The sequence below is a fragment of the Sinohyriopsis cumingii genome, chromosome 2 (genome assembly GCF_028554795.1).
Source record: "Sinohyriopsis cumingii isolate HCF-2022 chromosome 2, ASM2855479v2, whole genome shotgun sequence".
NCBI classification, from domain to species: Eukaryota; Metazoa; Mollusca; class Bivalvia; order Unionida; family Unionidae; genus Sinohyriopsis; species Sinohyriopsis cumingii.
Genome location: NC_142962.1, coordinates 166054047 through 166074214, shown reverse-complemented (window position 1 = coordinate 166074214; position 20168 = coordinate 166054047). Strand labels below are relative to the sequence as shown.

Sequence of the window (20168 nt, the reverse complement as noted above, 5' to 3'; positions counted from 1 at the left end):
GTCCAAGAAAAGGGACTGCAGGTTCTGGATGACAGATATCTTGCCCACCCCTAATTGCACTGAGAACATTTTATTGGCCAAGATTATAATAAAAATATCATACTGAGTTCATTCTAGACTTGAATCAGTGACCCTTGCTTTTCATCTTTGATGCACAAAAGATCCTTCTGTTGTGTTCGTATAGTGCATAAAATGGACTGAAGTCATTCAGGATAAAAGATCATTATGGCTGACTCGGGTTGAACTTCAAATTAGGCTCTGCCATTTCATTGACTGTCAGATATCTTTTGCTGACTTTGGCTCGATGGTAAACCACTATAATGAAAAAGTGAGTCATTTGATAGAAAATATAAACAAGGAAAGCATAAAAAATAGTGCTGCGTTTATTTCCAAAGTAGTGTACATCAACGGAAAAAAACGTAAAGTCAGATGTCCAATATAAAAGGGGATGGATACTTGAGTATGACAAAATGTATGGAAGGCTCATGACAGTGGAGACTAATAGTTGTCATGGGCACTTGGGCCATGGATTTTTGGGGTGCACTAAGTATTTGCTTTTCCAGCATTATATATTTTGAAATAGTTACTGTTGGCAGACTCTAGCATGGTTTGATACCTTTTCCATGTCAACTGAAATAACTATGAACGTTGGATCTTTTAGTAGCTATCAAGAATATTGTAAAAACTGTTGTAGCCTGATGCCACAATGACTTATTCAAAGTATATAATGCCGGAAAATTTAATATTTATTACTGAAATTAATAAATCCATGTGACAAATTCCTGTGATAATGAAACATTTTTAAATTTCTCCAAAAAATAACAAACAGGTGGGGGTGGTGTGATTACCAGCACTTTTGTCACAAACAAACTGCAGAAAATACTTTGATACATTATCTTTCCTTGACTTAATATGTACGCCATGGTGTACTATTTTCATTTTGCAGGTGAATTCTTAACACAAGTTAATCTTTGTGCATTGGCCATTTTCATTCAGTCATTTACTTTGTGAGATCTGAAATCAGAGACTGAACAGCCACTAAAGACTCAATGCAGGATCTGAGTGGATTCTTCATTACAAAAGGCCGTCTGTATAAGATCTGTATGGATTCTACATGATTACGTGAATGATCTCATAGCTGTAGCAAGAAGGCATCAGAATAAAACTGTGCATTCAACATTTTGACTTATCTTCAAATGGCAAAATTTCAGATTCTAAAACAACAGTGCCTGGTTTTGTAAAGTATTACTCTAACATGTATTTGGACCAGGGCTCTTGAGATTCTAGTTTTTTTTACCAGACATTTTGTCTTGAAAATTAGATATTTAATATAATATATTCAAAGGACAAGTTGTAACAAAACAGACCACATTTACATCCTTGATTATTAATTGTCCTGGAAAATGTGTTTTTGTTCCAGATTTTGATGTTGCTTCAGTTTTAGTATTGTCCTTCAAGGCTTCACCATAAGGCAGATCATGTTACAATATGATGATATCCATACTGGTCCAGCCTTCACCATAAGGCAGATCGTGTTACAATATGATGATATCCATACTGGTCCAGCCTTCACCATAAGGCAGATCATGTTACAATATGATGATATCCATCCGTGTCCAGCCTTCACCATAAGGCAGATCATGTTACAATATGATGATATCCATCCTGGTCCAGTCTTCACCATAAGGCAGATCATGTTACAATATGATGATATCCATACTGGTCCAGCCTTCACCATAAGGCAGATCATGTTACAATATGATGATATCCATCCTGGTCCAGCCTTCACCGTAAGGCAGATCATGTTACAATATGATGATATCCATCCTGGTCCAGCCTTCACCGTAAGGCAGATCATGTTACAATATGATGATATCCATACTGGTCCAGCCTTCACCATAAGGCAGATCATGTTACAATATGATGATATCCATCCTGGTCTGGCCTTCACCATAAGGCAGATCGTGTTACAATATGATGATATCCATCCTGGTCCAGCCTTCACCATAAGGCAGATCGTGTTACAATATGATGATATCCATCCTGGTCCAGCCTTCACCATAAGGCAGATCGTTTTACAATATGATGATATCCATCCTGGTCCAGCCTTCGTCATAAGGCAGATCGTGTTACAGTATGATGATATCCATTCTGGTCCAGCCTTCACCATAAGGCAGATTGTGTTACAGTATGATGATATCCATCCTGGTCCAGCCTTCACCATAAGGCAGATCATATAAATTTATGATGACATTCCATCCAGCCTTCTGTTCCCAATTTAGTTTATGCACAGTAACACTAGTTTTCCACCAACTACATTTTCCAAACTTTGTAGATGGCGTGGGCCTGGGCATAAGTAAGAACTCGATTGATTTTAGAGTTGAAAGATCAAATATCGTACCTACCAAGGTATCCCAGCAAGGGTCTGATAATGAGTGAGATATTACTGAGACAGTCTTGCATGTGATTGGCAGATGTCCTATTTCTTCTTTGATTTTGATCAAACCTGGAGTATATGTGCATATTAATTATGCTGTTATCTTCATAATGTTTGTTGTTGATAAGGATATGGTAAAATAGGTAAAATCAAATGAAACATAGCTCGGAAGATAGTTTAGCTGTATTTTCTTATTCCACTACATAAACGCGATTAGTGAAATGGTCAGCGGTTAAATTATGTAAGCCATGCAGGCAATATAAGGTAGACTTATGTCACTTGTTAAGGAGAAAATACTAATTAAGCTAAAGGAAATGTTTGACCCATTACTGAATGCTGTGAGGAAGTCAGATGATGTCAGAGTTGAATACTCATTACAGTAAACCCCCCCCCCCCATGAATTTAAAGAGATGTGAATTTAACAGGAAATTTAAGTTGTTTGGGTTTAACAGGAAACTTTAGCTGTCACAATTTAACAATACTGTACATTTTAGATGTCAGAACACATGCCAGTTTCCTTTCTCTGCATACACTGTATTTAGTAATATTGATTCAGTTTTCCAGTTTGGTAACTTTGCAATTTCATATTAAATCAAATCTTTTCTTTCACTTCATCAAGGGCATTTTCCATATAGAGGTCACAATTGTAGATTTGTAGCAAAAACTAAAAACAGGTTTGTAAAATTGCCTTGCCATCCTGGAACAAGTTAAAGATTTTTGTGCAGAGGTAAAAAAACCAGTTCAATGTTTAAAGACATCTGAAGGAAAACTTGGAATCTTGGTCAGTGCAATAAAAAATTTTAAAATTCCTAGCCTGAATTATTACTGCAGAAATGAGCCGCATTCTAAACTTTGAACTTCTTCAAAACCTCTAACCCTTTTACCTCCTCCCCTCCCCTCGTGACCATTTCATCGTCTTCATGGGATTCCTTCTCCTTGCCTTAAAGAATCTTAAATGTGACAAACCATTAATATCCCAGATATTACAGGAACATGATTTCCCGGTACAATCTTGGAAGAGTGTTCTGTACTCTTTGCTGCCTAGTTATATTAGTACATGGATATAGGGGTTGTAAAAGGTTAGATAAAGCAGCCAAAGCTGCCCTGCATTTGCCCAATTTTGAATAGAATATTCCTTATGCAGACATAAGTTGTTGTCTAAGTCAGCAAATTTCTAATACAAAGTTTGTGAAAAGAAAACTCCACAAACTTAAGAACATCAAACAATTTATTGGTGAATGGCACAAATGACAGTCTTGGCTATTTATATACACGTGTGTCATGATTTTTTTCTCCTTTGAAAATCATTTGAGTGAATCTATTAGAATATAGTTTGCCTTTGAGTAAAACATCAAAGGTGATGCCGCATATTAATTTTTTTAAATAATTGGTCTGTGGATACAAATAAGTAGCATCAATCACAATTAGATAAATAGCCAATCACAGTTAGATAGGAAGCAAATAAACATAATCTTTCTTAATTGGCTTATTTACAAGTATTTAGTTATTAATAATTTACTTTAAAAACTAAATCTTTTTATGGTGCAAAGATTTTGGATTAGCTTATAGCCAACCCTAAATCTGTGTATGTCAAGTATTGTTTATAAATCTGTTGCCATTTAGATATTTTCTCACCGATAAGCCTACTAGAGTAATTGCTAGCTGTAAATAATCTGGTCCAACGTGTGTCAGGAATTTAGTACCAACAATACATTTCCAGGTTTGATATTTGTTGCGTTTTTAAAAAAATTATAAATTGTATAATTAAAATTTGTGATTGAAGTTGTTTTGGTTTTCAGAGTAGATGGGTTTTGAATTACTGAAGAAAAAAAATGATATTTAAAGAAGGAAATTTGGGACTGCAATAAACGTCGATCTTGAGGGGATTCTGATGTACTGAGGTTTCGATACACTGAGGTTTGGTTTTGAGGTGTTTCACTGTATTTAAAGAATAACTTGAATCATGCCAGTTAAATAACTTTCTTTTTCTTCAAAAATGTATTAGTTATGAATTGAATGAAACTTAGCATTTATGTATATATTGACTGATACAATCTGTTATGAGTTCTATTAAATCATGTTCAAGGTAAACTGCACATGTGAAAATGCTATATCAAGCATTAAGGAAATATTCTGCTGCCAGATTTTGGTACGTTCAAGTTTCTCAAAAGTACCCAAGTTCACCAAATGATATAAGGTGGCACTCACCAGATAATATGTACTTTTGAGAGAGTGACGTATGTAAGGTGAAGTAGTTCGCATTTAAAACATGCACAGTGGAGAGAATGTTTGCATACCTCTATGCTACATTAATGTAATGTGGATGATATTTCTTTTGGATATTGTACTTTTGGAAATTTTACATGATTTAAGCACACTGCTAACTAAAATGACTGCTCCCTTGTGTTAAAAAATCAGTCTGAATTAGTCTAAAGTACACTATACATAGCAGCTATTAAAATAGGGAAAATGAATTTTGCCAGACTAGACAATACCAGCTTCTGAAAGTGCAATGAATGAATTACCAAATATATAAAATGTAAAAAAAGTTATCGGCTCTTTTTTATACAAATGACCTCTGAAGTTCAGGAAGTGAAAATGACCAAGTAGAGCTAGCACTTTTTTGAAAGGTGCACATTTGAAGTAAGGCCAAGCTGTATACTCTATAACCCATAGTACACCCATCAATCATACACCAAAATAAAGGGAATTAAAGGTTCTTTGCATTATACCTAAGATATACAAGGTCTTTTTTAAATAGCCAGTATAACCAGTGAGGAAAGCCGGGGACATTCTTTTTCTTTAAATTCCTAACCCTATGCAAAATGCGAAACTGTATAGCGCCACCTAAAGGGATTAAGAAGGGACTTATCTTGAATTCCTACAAATTTTTTCTGGACCAATTGAGTTTCAGTCCTTACAAGGGACTCTCATTCTGTCCTCATTTCACATGTAGGTCATAAAATATGTAGAGGATTCAGAAATGTATTTGGTTCTTGTATAATGACAGCTATAAACAAGCTGTTGCTAGGAATTATTGGACAGTGACAGCTATAAACAAACTGTTGATAGGAATTATTGGACAATGACAGCTATAAACAAACTGTTGATAGGAATTAATGTATAATGACAGCTATAAACAAACTGTTGCTAGGAATTAATGTATAATGACAGCTATAAACAAACTGTTGTTAGGAATTAGTGTATAATGACAGCTATAAACAATCTTTTGCTAGGAATTAGTGTATAATGACAGCTATAAACAAACTGTTGCTATGAATTAGTGCATACTGAAAAAAATATAATGTATGTTAAGGGAATGAAATTTCCTTAAGCCAGAGGGGCATACGGCAAACTTGTGACCTTGGGATATGGGTTTATTTTCCTACGAAATGGTCCATCATACACATCCTCAATCACATTATATGAGCTATATTGACCCATGTAGATAAATAGGGAAGGGAAAACCAAATTGATACCCAGATTTATATACATAGTATATACTGTAGTACATGCTCTTGTGAACCGAGTCCAAATTGATACCCAGATTTATATACATAGTATATACTGTAGTACATGCTCTTGTGAACCGAGTCCAAATTGATACCCAGATTTATATACATAGTATATACTGTAGTACATGCTCTTGTGAACTGAGTCCAAATTGATACCCAGATTTATATACATAGTATATACTGTAGTACATGCTCTTGTGAACTGAGTCCAAATTGATAACCAGATTTATATACATAGTATATACTGTAGTACATGCTCTTGTGAACTGAGTCCAAATTGATAACCAGATTTATATACATAGTATATACTGTAGTACATGCTCTTGTGAACTGAGTCCAAATTGATACCCAGATTTATATACATAGTATATACTGTAGTACATGCTCTTGTGAACTGAGTCCAAATTGATACCCAGATTTATATACATAGTATATACTGTAGTACATGCTCTTGTGAACTGAGTCCAAATTGATAACCAGATTTATATACATAGTATATACTGTAGTACATGCTCTTGTGAACTGAGTCCAAATTGATAACCAGATTTATATACATAGTATATACTGTAGTACATGCTCTTGTGAACTGAGTCCAAATTGATACCCAGGTTTATATACATAGTATATACTGTAGTACATGCTCTTGTGAACCGAGTCCAAATTGATACCCAGGTTTATATACATGGTATATACTGTAGTACATGCTCTTGTGAACCGAGTCCAAATTGATACCCAGATTTATATACATAGTATATACTGTAGTACATGCTCTTGTGAACTGAGTCCAAATTGATACCCAGATTTATATACATAGTATATACTGTAGTACATGCTCTTGTGAACTGAGTCCAAATTGATACCCAGATTTATATACATAGTATATACTGTAGTACATGCTCTTGTGAACTGAGTCCAAATTGATACCCAGATTTATATACATAGTATATACTGTAGTACATGCTCTTGTGAACCGAGTCCAAATTGATACCCAGGTTTATATACATAGTATATACTGTAGTACATGCTCTTGTGAACCGAGTCCAAATTGATACCCAGATTTATATACATAGTATATACTGTAGTACATGCTCTTGTGAACTGAGTCCAAATTGATACCCAGATTTATATACATAGTATATACTGTAGTACATGCTCTTGTGAACCGAGTCCAAATTGATACCCAGATTTATATACATAGTATATACTGTAGTACATGCTCTTGTGAACTGAGTCCAAGTTGATAACCAGATCAGGGGTCAAGACTTTTTTTTCTGGGTTACACAGCATAGACCAGGGGTGGGCAAACTACGGCCAGCGGGCCGCATGCGGCCTGCCAAGGGCTTTCATGCGGCCTAGGAACAAGTCATCATTTGCACTGATTATGTTACTCTGTTTATCAAATAAATGTGCTTCTTTTGAAGTTTAAGTTTAAGTTTTCAAATATTAACAACATGTTAACAACTGAAAATGAATTAGATGTTATTTAGAAAAACCTTTTGTTTTTGCTATTTCAAATATTAATTATTTTACTTAATGAACTATGCGGCCCGCGACAAGGTGTAAATTTGTGTATGTGGCACTTGCACTGGAAAGTTTGCCCACCTCTGGCATAAACCATTAGGGGAAATAAAAGTACATTTGCTGGAAATTAGATTCCTTGACCAAGGTGATTAGATATCTATCCAAACATCATTGCCATGGGCTTTCCTGCTGAGAAACTGGAAGGTGTCTACAGGAACCATTTGGATGACGTGATCAAGTAGGTATATCAAAAGAAAAGATATATATATATATATTCACTCTTTATAATGGGAGCCCTAGAGGATAATGCCCTTTAGTAAGGCTGCATTATAATGAATTACAGATTCGTATAATTTAATGATACTCAATATAATGAGATCTATTATCATAATTGCCTCACGTCGGGAACTGTCATAACGAAGGTCCTTATAATGAGGGATTGTTGGATATATTTATTAGAGTGCTCTCAAAGCTCACTTATTTCAACTGCAAGAACAAACTTAAAGACCCACCTTAAATATTCTCAGCATGTTTTTTATGTTTTCTAATTTCATGGTGTTTGTTATTGTAATCATATCATTATATGTTTTTTATCTTATAGGTGTTGTCTAATGTCGTAGATTAGGCGCTATACAAAGTCCTCATTATTATTATTATTATTTATACATACGAGAAAGGTGAATATGTTGATGCCATTTCATACACAGGTGTTAATCAAAATCTTCTGTAACAGACATGGTAAAGAGTTACCTATTTACAATAATTTTTATTAGCCTGAATGGTCGAAGGTCAGAAGAGCCATTGAGATGGTCTGTTGTCTCTCATCCATAGCCAGTCTATAGCAAAAGATCATTATTGCTACTTCTTAAAAACTGCTTGGATGATTACCATGTAACCATACACACATTCATCCGAAATGAAGATTGTGCCACTCGGCCATCCAATATGGCTGCCACAGTGGCTATCTTGAAAATCTCATCACCACTAGTCTTGAATAGTCATATCAACATGTGCTTTCACTTTGACTTTTAATGATGTTTAATTGGACCTGAACGAAAATGCTGCTGATTAGTTGTCCAATATAACTAGCGTGTCCATTTTGAAACTCATGTTATCACTACTCCTACTGATTGAAATGTGGTATATATAATGGTTTTTTTCGTGAGAAGACTTAATACATGGTTCTAAATGACATGGGTTTTTTGTGAGAAGTCTTAATACATGTAAGATCTACATGGTTCTAAATGACATGGGTTTTTGTGAGAAGACTTAACACATGTAAGATCTACATGGTTCTAAATGACGGGTTTTTGTGAGAAGACTTCATACATGTAAGATATACATGGTTCTAAATGACATGGGGTTTTTGTGAGAAGCCTTAACACATGTAAGATCTACATGGTTCTAAATGACTTGGGTTTTTGTGAGAAGACTTCATACATGTAAGATATTCATGGTTCTAAATGACATGGGGTTTTCGTGAGAAGACTTAATACATGTAAGATATACATGGTTCTAAATGACATGGGGGTTTTTTGTGAGAAGACTTAATACATGTAAGATCTACATGGTTCTAAATGACATGGGTTTTTGTGAGAAGACTTAATACATGTAAGATATACATGGATGAAAATGGTGTCCATCTGATGAATATTATTTGGATTGGCCATCTTGTCACTGCTCCAGCTGAATGGACGGTCATATCAACATGAGGTATGAATGAAAATGGTGCTGATTGATGTCCAATGTGGTCTCTACTGTGTCCATCTTGAAAATCTTGTTGCTATATCCTCGGAGTGAAATATAATATTAAGCCACTGCATTAGAATCATCTAGTAGATTTTTTCCACAGGCAGGTTGACATTTTTCCTTACTTGGAAGTTATGAAAACTAGTTTACCATCAGAAGAGGCCAACATGGTGGCGGCAAGCTTACCTGCATGAAATTGATATGAAAATTATTTATTTTCTCAGAAATTGAGAGTATTTAAATCTTTATTATATCATTAATCTGCTGAAAGACATGATATTCATGAATTTTGACCTGTTACTTGGATTTGCATTGCTAGTCACACGAGTACACAAATCTCACAACCCACATTTTCAAATGTTGTAGAATAAAATAAAACGTTAAATGAAAGTTGTATTTCCGTTGTAATGAAAATACATAAACGAAAGAACACTAAAGTCTCTATATTTATTCCATAATAAATAAATAATAATAATGACCTTATTTAAAGAGGGTAACACAATTAGCTAAAAACTAATCTACCTTGAGGGCCTCATACAAAGGAATTTATTTATTTTAGCTGCTTCCCTGAAGCCACTGGATTTATTGGGTTTGGGAGAAGGAAATAGATTGGGCATTTCTAATCTCAGCTAGAATACTATTCCAGAGCAAAGTTCCCGAGTATTGGAAACTTTTTAAAAATAATTCCTTATTTGGTTAGGGAATTTTATACTGTTTGGAAGCCATGGATCACAGGTGGGGAGTATTACCAGGTAGCCTATACTGGAATAGTGATTGTAAATATTCACGAGCACTATTATGGGATATCCTGTACATTAATTTGGTTTTTCTCAAATGGATTCAGTCTTTGATAGGAATATTTGTAACTTACCAGCTAAATTTTCCTTGCTTTTTTCTTGATTGATATTAGCCCAAATGTTCTTTTTTGAAGATGTGCCAGCTTTGCTATGTTTTTATCATTTGAATTACGCTATACTGTATTACAGTAGTCTAAATAGGATTGTATGTAACTGTTATAAAATAGTTTTCTGTGCCTTTCAGGGAGAAAATGTCTTTTTCTACTGAGAAGCCACAAACTTGAATTGACTTTTTCTACTGATATGTTTGATATGTTCAGTCCATGGTAGGTTATTACCAAAACACCAAGTAGTCATTCTGACAGACCATTTGCAAATTTTTATTCTTCCATGTCAGACATAGTTCATTACTATTAAGATTTGTCCTTTTTTTGCTGTGTTAAGATAAGTAATATTTTAGTTTTACCAGTGTTTACTTCCATGCCATTGCATGTGCACCAGTTGTCCAGTTTGTTTAGAGCATTCTGTAAAGAAATTTTGAGTTAATGCTTTGTGTTTTGGATGTCTGACAGTGTTGTGTCATCTGCATAGAGATCTGTAGATCATATTGCATCCCTTAGTGAAAAATGGTAGGTCATTGATAAATAGTAATATACCTTGAATTGAGCCTTGTTGTACCCCATATCTAATTGTTTCAAGTTCAGACAGAACATTATTTATGTAAACATGTTGTGTTCTCTCACTGAAGTAAGAAGTAAACCATCTAACTGTTCTTTCATCACATTGGTTGATTTTCAGTTTCTTCACAAGGATTTCATGATCTTCCATGTCAAAAGCTTTCCTGAAAATTCTACCTTGGTTAAGTTCTTGAAGCCATTTATCAGTTAAGGAGATCAAGGTAGTCTCTCATGAATGTTTCTGTCTAAAGCCTGGTTGATTAGGGTGTAACAGCAAGTGTTTGGTTAAATATGACATGAATGAGTCATGGACATCAATTTTGAAAAGTTTGGTAGTATTGAGATTGGCCGGTAGTTATCAGCATCATCCTTAGTACCAGATTTGTGAATAGAAGTTACTTTTTCAGTTTTCCATTATTTTGGGGACAGATGAGGTTGCAATACTTAAACTGATTATGAATGTTATGATATCTAAAATAGCAGAAGATTTATTAAGTCATAGACCAATCTGATCACGTGAACAACTACTGGGGTTTTGTTGTATCATGTGAATACAACATTGATGTGCCCTCCACTTGATGGATCTGACTGGACACATTACTGTGACAGCAACAGGTTTCTTGTCGTTGTTCTTAAAATAAATATGTTAAGAATTATGTGTTCTTCCTGGTTTTTACAATATGTATCAGACTTTCACTTCAAAATTGTTTGACTTCCGATGCAGTTGTTTGAGATTTGTGAAATCAAGTGACTAGTTATGCAAATGGCAACTACAAGGTCAGGTTTCATCTATTCTGTGGTTTCGTTTGGTCTGTCAGTGGATTAAAGATGTAATGATTATAATACTTGCCATTTCTGAGAAGAAATCATTTTCCTATTGATTTCTTGCAGGTATAAGTCATTATAACATTGTTAAGATTTTCAGGCCTGCTTGTTAGTGACCACCATATGTCGCTACTGCACAGTGGTGGCAATTTCTAAATTTTCGTTATGCAGTTGCTCTGACCCCACACTAAATGTCACAATATGAAAAATGTCGGTGGAATATTTGGAGAAAACCCAGATTAGAAAATGGACTTCCAATATGTTGTACACCAAATTTTTGTCCAAAATGTAGAATCTCTGAGCTGAACTTTGGTGCGAAACCATTACACAGTGGTATGTACCTGTAGCTTGAAACATTGGTTTCAGATTTACAGTTGAACCCGGTTATGTCGCCGGCCTAGGGGTTTGCCAAAAAGCGTTGAGATAACCGATGATCGAGATAAACGAAAACCAATATGGCGGCAATATATTAACATGTGCTTGAAATTTCTTTATGTACATGATGTGCTTACGTGTTTTTGGAGTTTTTTTTTATACAACAGCGTTGCCGCGATTTGTTTGATGAAGCGATCGGCATGCTCTAAAGACCGTGTTCTTGCAAAATAGGATCTCCATTCGCACGAAAGAAACTTGCACGAGTCAACACCTGGCAATATTGGACCGTATATATTACTGTAGCATAAGTTAACACCCAATATAGGGATTCTTTCACTTCTGTATTTTGAGAAATAAATAATTATTTTTAATTATGCAAAACTTGTTTATTTGTTGTTTGCTATTTCTTCTTGCGGAGTTTAAGTCTCTGTAACCGTAACACGGGATTGATGGCAAAAGGAAAAGATCAATGAGTAAAATGCACAAATATTATTTACACCGCCTGGATTTATGTTTGGTGACATACTCCTTCTTCAAAATATCACAGCCAGTTGTAAATTAATTGACAAACTTTGCCTTGATACATACATCATAGAACATCTGTTTTAACTTTTTATCATATCATATTGTGGCTTCCTTTCGTTCTCCCTTTTAATTTATCCAGTCCAAATCCATGATTGTTTGTACAAATTAAATAACCAAGAAGTCTGTCGCCAAAAAAATCGCCAGATGGGACATTTTTGTCGCCAATAAGGGAAAAAAATCGCAATTTTGCGACATTGGCGAAGCCCAGGACGATCCCAGGCCATGCATTGGATTGGTACACGTGGTAATTACTGAACACTTACCCAGTTGTTTTTACAACTAGGAATGAAAATCGTGAAACGTGAATATCGACCGCAATAATCGTCCTTCAATATCACACACTGTACCGTTCGTTCGTGTTAAAAAATACTTAGATAAGACGCACCCTGGGTGAGAGGTACATAAAACTGTATAAGACACGTCTTATATACGCGAAAATACGGTAGTGAGATGGTGAAGTGGCATCGATAACTAACATTTTCAAAAGCCGGCGATTGGTCATGGGGAGTGAGATAACCGACGTTAAGTGCCAAATTTGGCCTTCTTTTGTGCTCGAGATATTAGGGTTCGGCAACATTAAAGAATCGACATAACCGATGAGAAAATGCTAAGACAAAGAGAGAATTTGGCGGTTCCACTTCAAAAACGTCGACTTAATAGGGTTGGCGAGTTAACCGAGGTCGAGATAAGTGGGTTCGACTGTAAATAGAACGCAGAAGAAATGGGAAATTGTCATCCCTTGTATTATATATTAAATAACAATACTAGTCCCTGTATCACTACAGGTTAGGGGACTGGTTTATCGAATTACAAGAAGACAACTTGATTTTACAGAAAATTCAGTCCTTGTTTATGCAACAGTACAGCATATAATTTCAAAGTTCTTTCGTCAGAATTTAAATCAGCCCATTTGTAAATGTTTTTTAATGAATAGTTTTTAATCAAATCATCTTAAGGAGTTTATGTTGTTTGAAAAATCTTGTTTGGGATTTTATTGGCACAGATAAATACAGGGTTACACTCTTTTGTTACAAGATAAGATTATAATACTTTGCTTTTATTGTTTTTTTCTTCATACTGTAATAGCAAATGTTTCATTTGTATAACATACATAGGTATTGCTATAGAATTCTGTTTACACATAGCAACATAATGCAGGTCAGCAAAGTTATAAATTTTGTTCTGTTCATTGAAATGACTTTACATGCCAAATTATAGGAATTTAGTCTAAACTTGTTTCATGTGTACATGATCATCTTTTCCAACTTAGATGTTTTGGAGAGTCTTGAAAGAGAACCATCGTTAGCGTTAGAAAATGCATATTTTATCATCAAAAACTTATTTTAATTCCATTTAGTAATGGTCATATGTGAACCTTGAAAAAATTAATTTCAACCTGGAAATGACCTGGAAATTTATCTTTAGAAAAGCGTAGGAACTGTGATATATACTGTATATTAAATGGGGTTTTTTTGGGAGGAAAGAGAGATTTTTACCAGGGAGGGGAATAGTGCTGTAGTCAGCAATGAGAAACAGGCACTGTTAGCTGACTGGAAACACATTTATTTTGCCTTGCCATTGGGTTTTCACCAGAATTATGTTTTCTACTTGGTTCTAAATGAAAATGGTGCTGATGTCCAATACTGCCATCACAATGGCCAACTAGAAAATCTTGTTTTTGCTAATCCATCTGCAATAAAATTAATATTGCCAATAGGTTTTGGTTGTCCAAAATGCAAAATGAAGTGGATTTTGTGTGTGTGTGTGTGTGTGTGTGAATAACCTAAATATAAAATAATTGTATAAATTATATAAAAATTGCTTGGACAGAATATTGCCATTCACTGTTGTGTTCTTGGATGATACATATATGTGCTTCTTTGTGTGTGATGAACATAATGCACACAACCTTTCCAGCCAATTTGGCAAGACATTCATTTGTGTAATAATTCTCTGTATATCTTGCCTTTAACCCATTTGTTTTTTATCAAGTGACCAGTGGGCACAAGCCCTATGCATATTAGATATCAAACTTGTCTGCTGCCTCTCAGATAGTAATACATGTACGTCTCTCTACCTTCATATATATTTCCACAGAATGGACTTTTCTTTTGAAGAGATGGCTGCCTTTTACTATATTGTTTTCTCCCTTCCATGACTAAAGCAGTTCATCCATGTACTGGTTCTGAGAAGTGCTTTAGGTGCACAAACACTGTCAGGCGGCTTTTATCTGTGTTAAGGATATCTTTCCATAAAATTTATAATTACATGATTCAAAAATGGACTCATTTGACACTTTGCCAACACATGTACATATAGCCTCAAGGGAGAATAGTCCTTGACTAATGAATCACCCTCTATAAATAAAGCATTATTATTATTATTATTATTATTATTATTATTATTATTATATAGAAAAGGATGACATGACTAAGCTTGTGACATCAAATTAAAAATGACATCACCTCCTTAATTGGGACATTGTCAATTATAGTCAGTGAATTTTTATGATGTATGTTGGTTTATTTAGAAGACATCGCATTTGTTTTTGAAAATTCTAATCAACCCTTATACATATTTTTTTATATAATTTAACATGGAATCAGTAATATTTTTTTTAATTTATTTTTTTTTTTTAATTTGACATGCAGTCAGTAATATTTTTGTTTTAATTTAACATGCAGTCAGTAATATTTTTTTAAATTTAATTTTTTTTTAATTTAACATGCAGTCAGTAATATTTTTGTTTTAATTTAACATGCAGTCAGTAATATTTTTGTTTTAATTTAACATGCAGTCAGTAATATTTTTTTTTAATTTAACATGCAGTCAGTAATATTTTTTTTAATTTAACATGCAGTCATAATATTTTTTTTAATTTAACATGCAGTCATAATATTTTTTTTAATTTAACATGCAGTCAGTAATATTTTTGTTTTAATTTAACATGCAGTTAGTAATATTTTTTAAATTTAGCATTCAATCAGTAATATATTCATATTATTCATATCATCATTATTGATGCACTTCAGGTAGGTGTGTTAGACTTTCAAACTACTTTTGGAAAAAAGTAATTTGTTGTTATTGTGTCAGTTTTTATGTTAAAACAGCTTCAGTAAATGAATTTATTATATACTTAAGTGTGAAATATAGAGAATTTTTGGCGAAATAATTTTCATTTTTTTTTTATTCCTGAATTTTCACATGTGAAAAATATATCCATATATTTCACATTTGGAAATGTATGATATCCATCATGTCATGTGACACTTGATTGTGTGTACCCACAACAGTTGTATCTGTAGAAACAAAACAAATACTTTGTTAGAACAAATAAAAAGAAACTACCTCACATTACAGATATGGAAATAAATCTTTGATAAAGAAATTTGAACAGATGTCATTCACGTCACTCAGGAGTTATTTCCCCTTATTTCCTTGACAGCATTGATAATCTTACTGCGATGCATTGCTGAAATGGACTTGCATGGTTTTCAGATAGGGTCAAATAGTTTACAAAATGACAAAATGTAATTTACTGTGACAGATTAGGTCAACCCAGTCCTACTGCTTTCTGAGGTTACTTGTATGATCAGCCCATAAAAGTACTGTGAATTTCCACCTCAGATGCAGGAGGTTGTGGGTTTGATCACCGGCCGAGTCATACCAAAGACTTACAGAAATGGTACTAACAGCTGCCTCACTTGGTGCTCGACATTAAGAGGTTAGTGTTAGGGACTGGTCCGCCTGATGTCAGGATAATGTGACAGGGTGGGACATCATGTTACATGTCTGTGACATGATGCCCCAGTGCTAGACATCACTATAAACTGTCACACTGCAGACATCGTAGCGATGACTGAAAAATTGCTAAAGCTACATTAAAAATCTAAATCACACACATACTTAAGTTAGGTTATGAGAACCAAATTTAGCTAATGAGAACCAATTAGAGCATTATTTTACATCATTTAGATTTGTATGCACTATAATGATTCATGTTTTGTTGGAACAAACCTCAGTTAAAACTCCCTGTCATTGCTGGTCTTTGTACGGTTTACATGAATAGGCTTATAAAAATGAAGCACTGTACCCACTGTACAGTTATATAATTATAATTGTACAGGACTCGCTCATAATAATTTTGTTCATGGGAGCCATAGTGTATGCCTCCTTACAATGAGGTTACCTCGTCATTAAGTACATATTCATACTACATCTGAATGAAACGAGCTGTGTTATAATGAAGGGATTTATAATGAGGAAGTGCTGTATTTCCAAAATAGGTTGTGTGGTGAAATTAGTCACTGTTACCTCAGTGGGTGCAAGAATTTGAGTAAAAATTCCATTGGTGTTAGAACTGGTTTCAGATTGAGTATTAAAAACACCAGACCTTGGTGTCACAGGTGGGGATCAGATTAAAATATTCAGGTTCTCTGATGCACAAATGAGGTTAACGGGAACACCATGAGTGTAAAACTGTAGTTAAGTAATTAAATAATTCAGTTTTTATATTTAATTTATCTAAATACTTATTCATTCAGTTTTGAAAAAGCTCTCAAACTCGATCCAAATTTTAAGGTCACAGTATGTTTTAACACATTAACCCCTGGTGACAAGTTTAAGTGGCAGGAGGTAGTAGCCTACTGCCGAGCTCTGTAGCGTCAAGGGCATGTATGATACACTTAAATGGGTGGTATTATAGAAAGGTAGACAGATGTAGCTCTACAATGATACCAAAAAATCTGGAATTTCTAGTCGCACTACAAAATACAGAGGGGAAAACCTCACTTTTTGGACCTGATTTTTTTTTTTCTACCCAAAATTTGCCCATGGTCAGAATTCAGTTTTGTGTCCAGATTTTATACATTTTGATCTCAGATCTAAGGCAGACCAATATGAACTGCAGAAAGACAGATGAACCTTTGGAAAAAATAGGATAAGATGGGCATTTGGAATAAAGAGTGGTCTCGATACAAAAATAATGGGTCCATTAAGCAAAAAAAAAAGAACTCCAGCTTTTACCCTTCTGCTCATGCATGAGCCAAATAGCCAATGAAAAACAATGTTTCTAACACAACTTGGCAGTATGTTATTTTTTAAGATCACATGGAAGTTGTTATTTTAGGATTTATTCAGAAATAGCTTTCAAAATGTGTTTCCTACTCAAATTTCAGACAAAAAGCGACAAAAACCTCCAGGGGTTAATGTGTTAAAAATGTAATCTTGTAGTAATCAAACATTAATATCAATTACATGTTAATTTTGACTGTGATCACCAAACTTACAATAACTTGTATTTTTAAAATATCTGGCTTGTGAATGTTTAAAAACATTACAACAAATTGTAATTACCATTAACAATTACCCCAAGTCATAATAGGAGCTGTAATGAATAAAGTTCATTTATCCTTACAAAATGGAAAAACAAGAGACACTATATCAAGCAAGAAATCACCTGCAAATCAGTTTTTTTATGGTTTTTTTTTAAATGTCCCATAGAAATAGCAGTGTGGAGAATATTGTATGCATGCATTCCTGCCCATCCATGATATTTTGGACCCTTTGTATCACAGTTACTACAGACCTGTATCTGTCTTACTGATTCTCTTTAAACTGCTCGGAAACATGTTGATGATAATTCATATTAACCAATATAGTTTCAGTGGAAATCACTTGTGTGTGACAGCTTTAGTTTTCATGGCAGCTCTTGACATGGGGAAATTATAGGGAACAATACTTTTTAACCTTTGGAAGCTTTGACTTTGTAGATCGCACTATTCTTATCAATAAATTGAAGCTTTATAACAAAATGTTTTTTATCACAAATAGATCACAGCGCATCATACTATATGGGAACCTTTCTTAAGTGGAGTCATTTGCATTGAGTACCACAGGGGCTTATACTGACTCCACTCCTTTTCCTTCTGTTCATTAATGACTTGCCTTTAAAATGGTTTTCATCACAGATAGATCACAATGCATCATAGTATATGGAAACCTTTCTTAAGAGGAGTCAGTTGCATGGAGTACCACAGGGGCTTATACTGACTCCACTCCTTTTCATTAATGACTTGCCTTTAAAATTAGCATCTGCATTTTATCTCCTGATCTGTATGCAAACACAACCCTCTGATTTTAAACAATTCAAGTTTGACCTAGAGGTATCTTTGCTGCTGGTTGTGGATAAATTAGATTCCTTGTGTTCAGAAAATGGCATGAAGATAAATACTGAGAAATCCAAAGCTTAATTATTATGACTAAGCAACTGAGAGCAAACTAAGTATATTGTAAACCGAGTCTTAAATTGAATGATACATTTTGCTAAATTGTCAGCCAGAACAAAATCATGGTAGTAATTGATGAGAACAATTTGCAGTGGAATGAACATATTCATGCTCATTGTAGAAAAATACATCAAATACAAATCAAAACCACATGTGTCAGTGACAGATTGGATAAGATGCTGTAGAGGCTGTGTTGAACCATATCTAAATTACTGCAATATTCTCTGTGAAAGCATGTCTCAGAATGTATAAAAATTATTTCGTGTTCAAAAATAGCATGTAAACTTAAATGGTGGTTTTATATGTAGTCAATAGCTACAACAGATGTAGGCATTGGAACAAATCAGCTGATCGGACAAGAAAACAGATGAGATAAACATCTACAGTATTACTTTTGTGTCTATGGAGCATTGTGGTGTTTTTGCAAAGCATTGCTTATCATATTTCTGGCAAAATGCTGCTTTAAATTGGGCGCTCTTGTCACAACTCCACCTGAACAGAAAGCTATATGGATATGGGGTTTTCATTGAAAGACTTTTGAAAGCCATATGGATATGGGGTTTTCATTGAAAGACTTATGATACCTACTTTGACCTTAATGAAAATCATACCCAGCTGATGTACAATATCACAACAGATAGTTTTAAAATCTTGTTATTGCAGCAGTTGGTCTAAAACGAAAATGTTGCCAATCTGACATCCAATATTTTCACCATACAGAAGCCATCTTGCAAATCTTGTTATTGCTATTCCTGAATGAAAAGGCCTGTTGACATGGAGTTTCATCAAAAGGCTTATGATATCCAGATGGTCCTAAATGAAAATAAATGGTGTCAAAGCATGGTCCAATACGGCCACCATAATGGCCATTTGAAAATCCTGTTATCACTACTTCTCCAGCGTGAATGCTTTTATCAGCATGGGGGTTTCACTATATTGTTTTGTTGATCTGAAATTAAAATGGTGCTGCTTTGATGCCCAGTATGTGACCATCTTGAAAATATTGTTATCTCTACTCCTCCTAAATGGATGACTATATCAATATGGGGTTTTCACCAGTTGACTTCTTATGATACCTATTAGTCCTACATGAAAATGGTGCCAGCCATATATCCAATACTGCTGTGATGATGAATGTCACAGTTCTTGTTGTCACTACTCCCCCAGAATGTATGATCATTATGTTATGGGGTTGTCACTACTCCCTCTGAATGGATGATAATTATGGTATGGGGTTGTCACTACTCCCCCTGAATGGATGATGATCATGGTATGGGGTTGTCACTACTCCCCCTGAATGGATGATGATCATGGTATGGGGTTGTCACTACTCCCCCCTGAATGGATGATGATCATGGTTTGGGGTTGTCACTACTCCCACCTAAATGGATTATGATCAT

At 34.5% G+C, this 20168-nt stretch overlaps 1 protein-coding gene across 1 annotated transcript in view; it reads left to right on the top strand.

Annotated features, from left to right (window-relative positions):
* The window catches only part of LOC149806253 (phosphatidylinositol 3,4,5-trisphosphate 3-phosphatase and dual-specificity protein phosphatase PTEN-like), a 100515-nt gene that overhangs the window by 13275 nt on the left and 67072 nt on the right, over positions 1-20168 (top strand). Inside the window, exon 2 of the mRNA XM_089951197.1 lies at positions 7627-7711. Coding sequence (XP_089807323.1) covers positions 7627-7711 — 85 coding nt within the window. The remainder of the gene's footprint in view (positions 1-7626; positions 7712-20168) is intronic.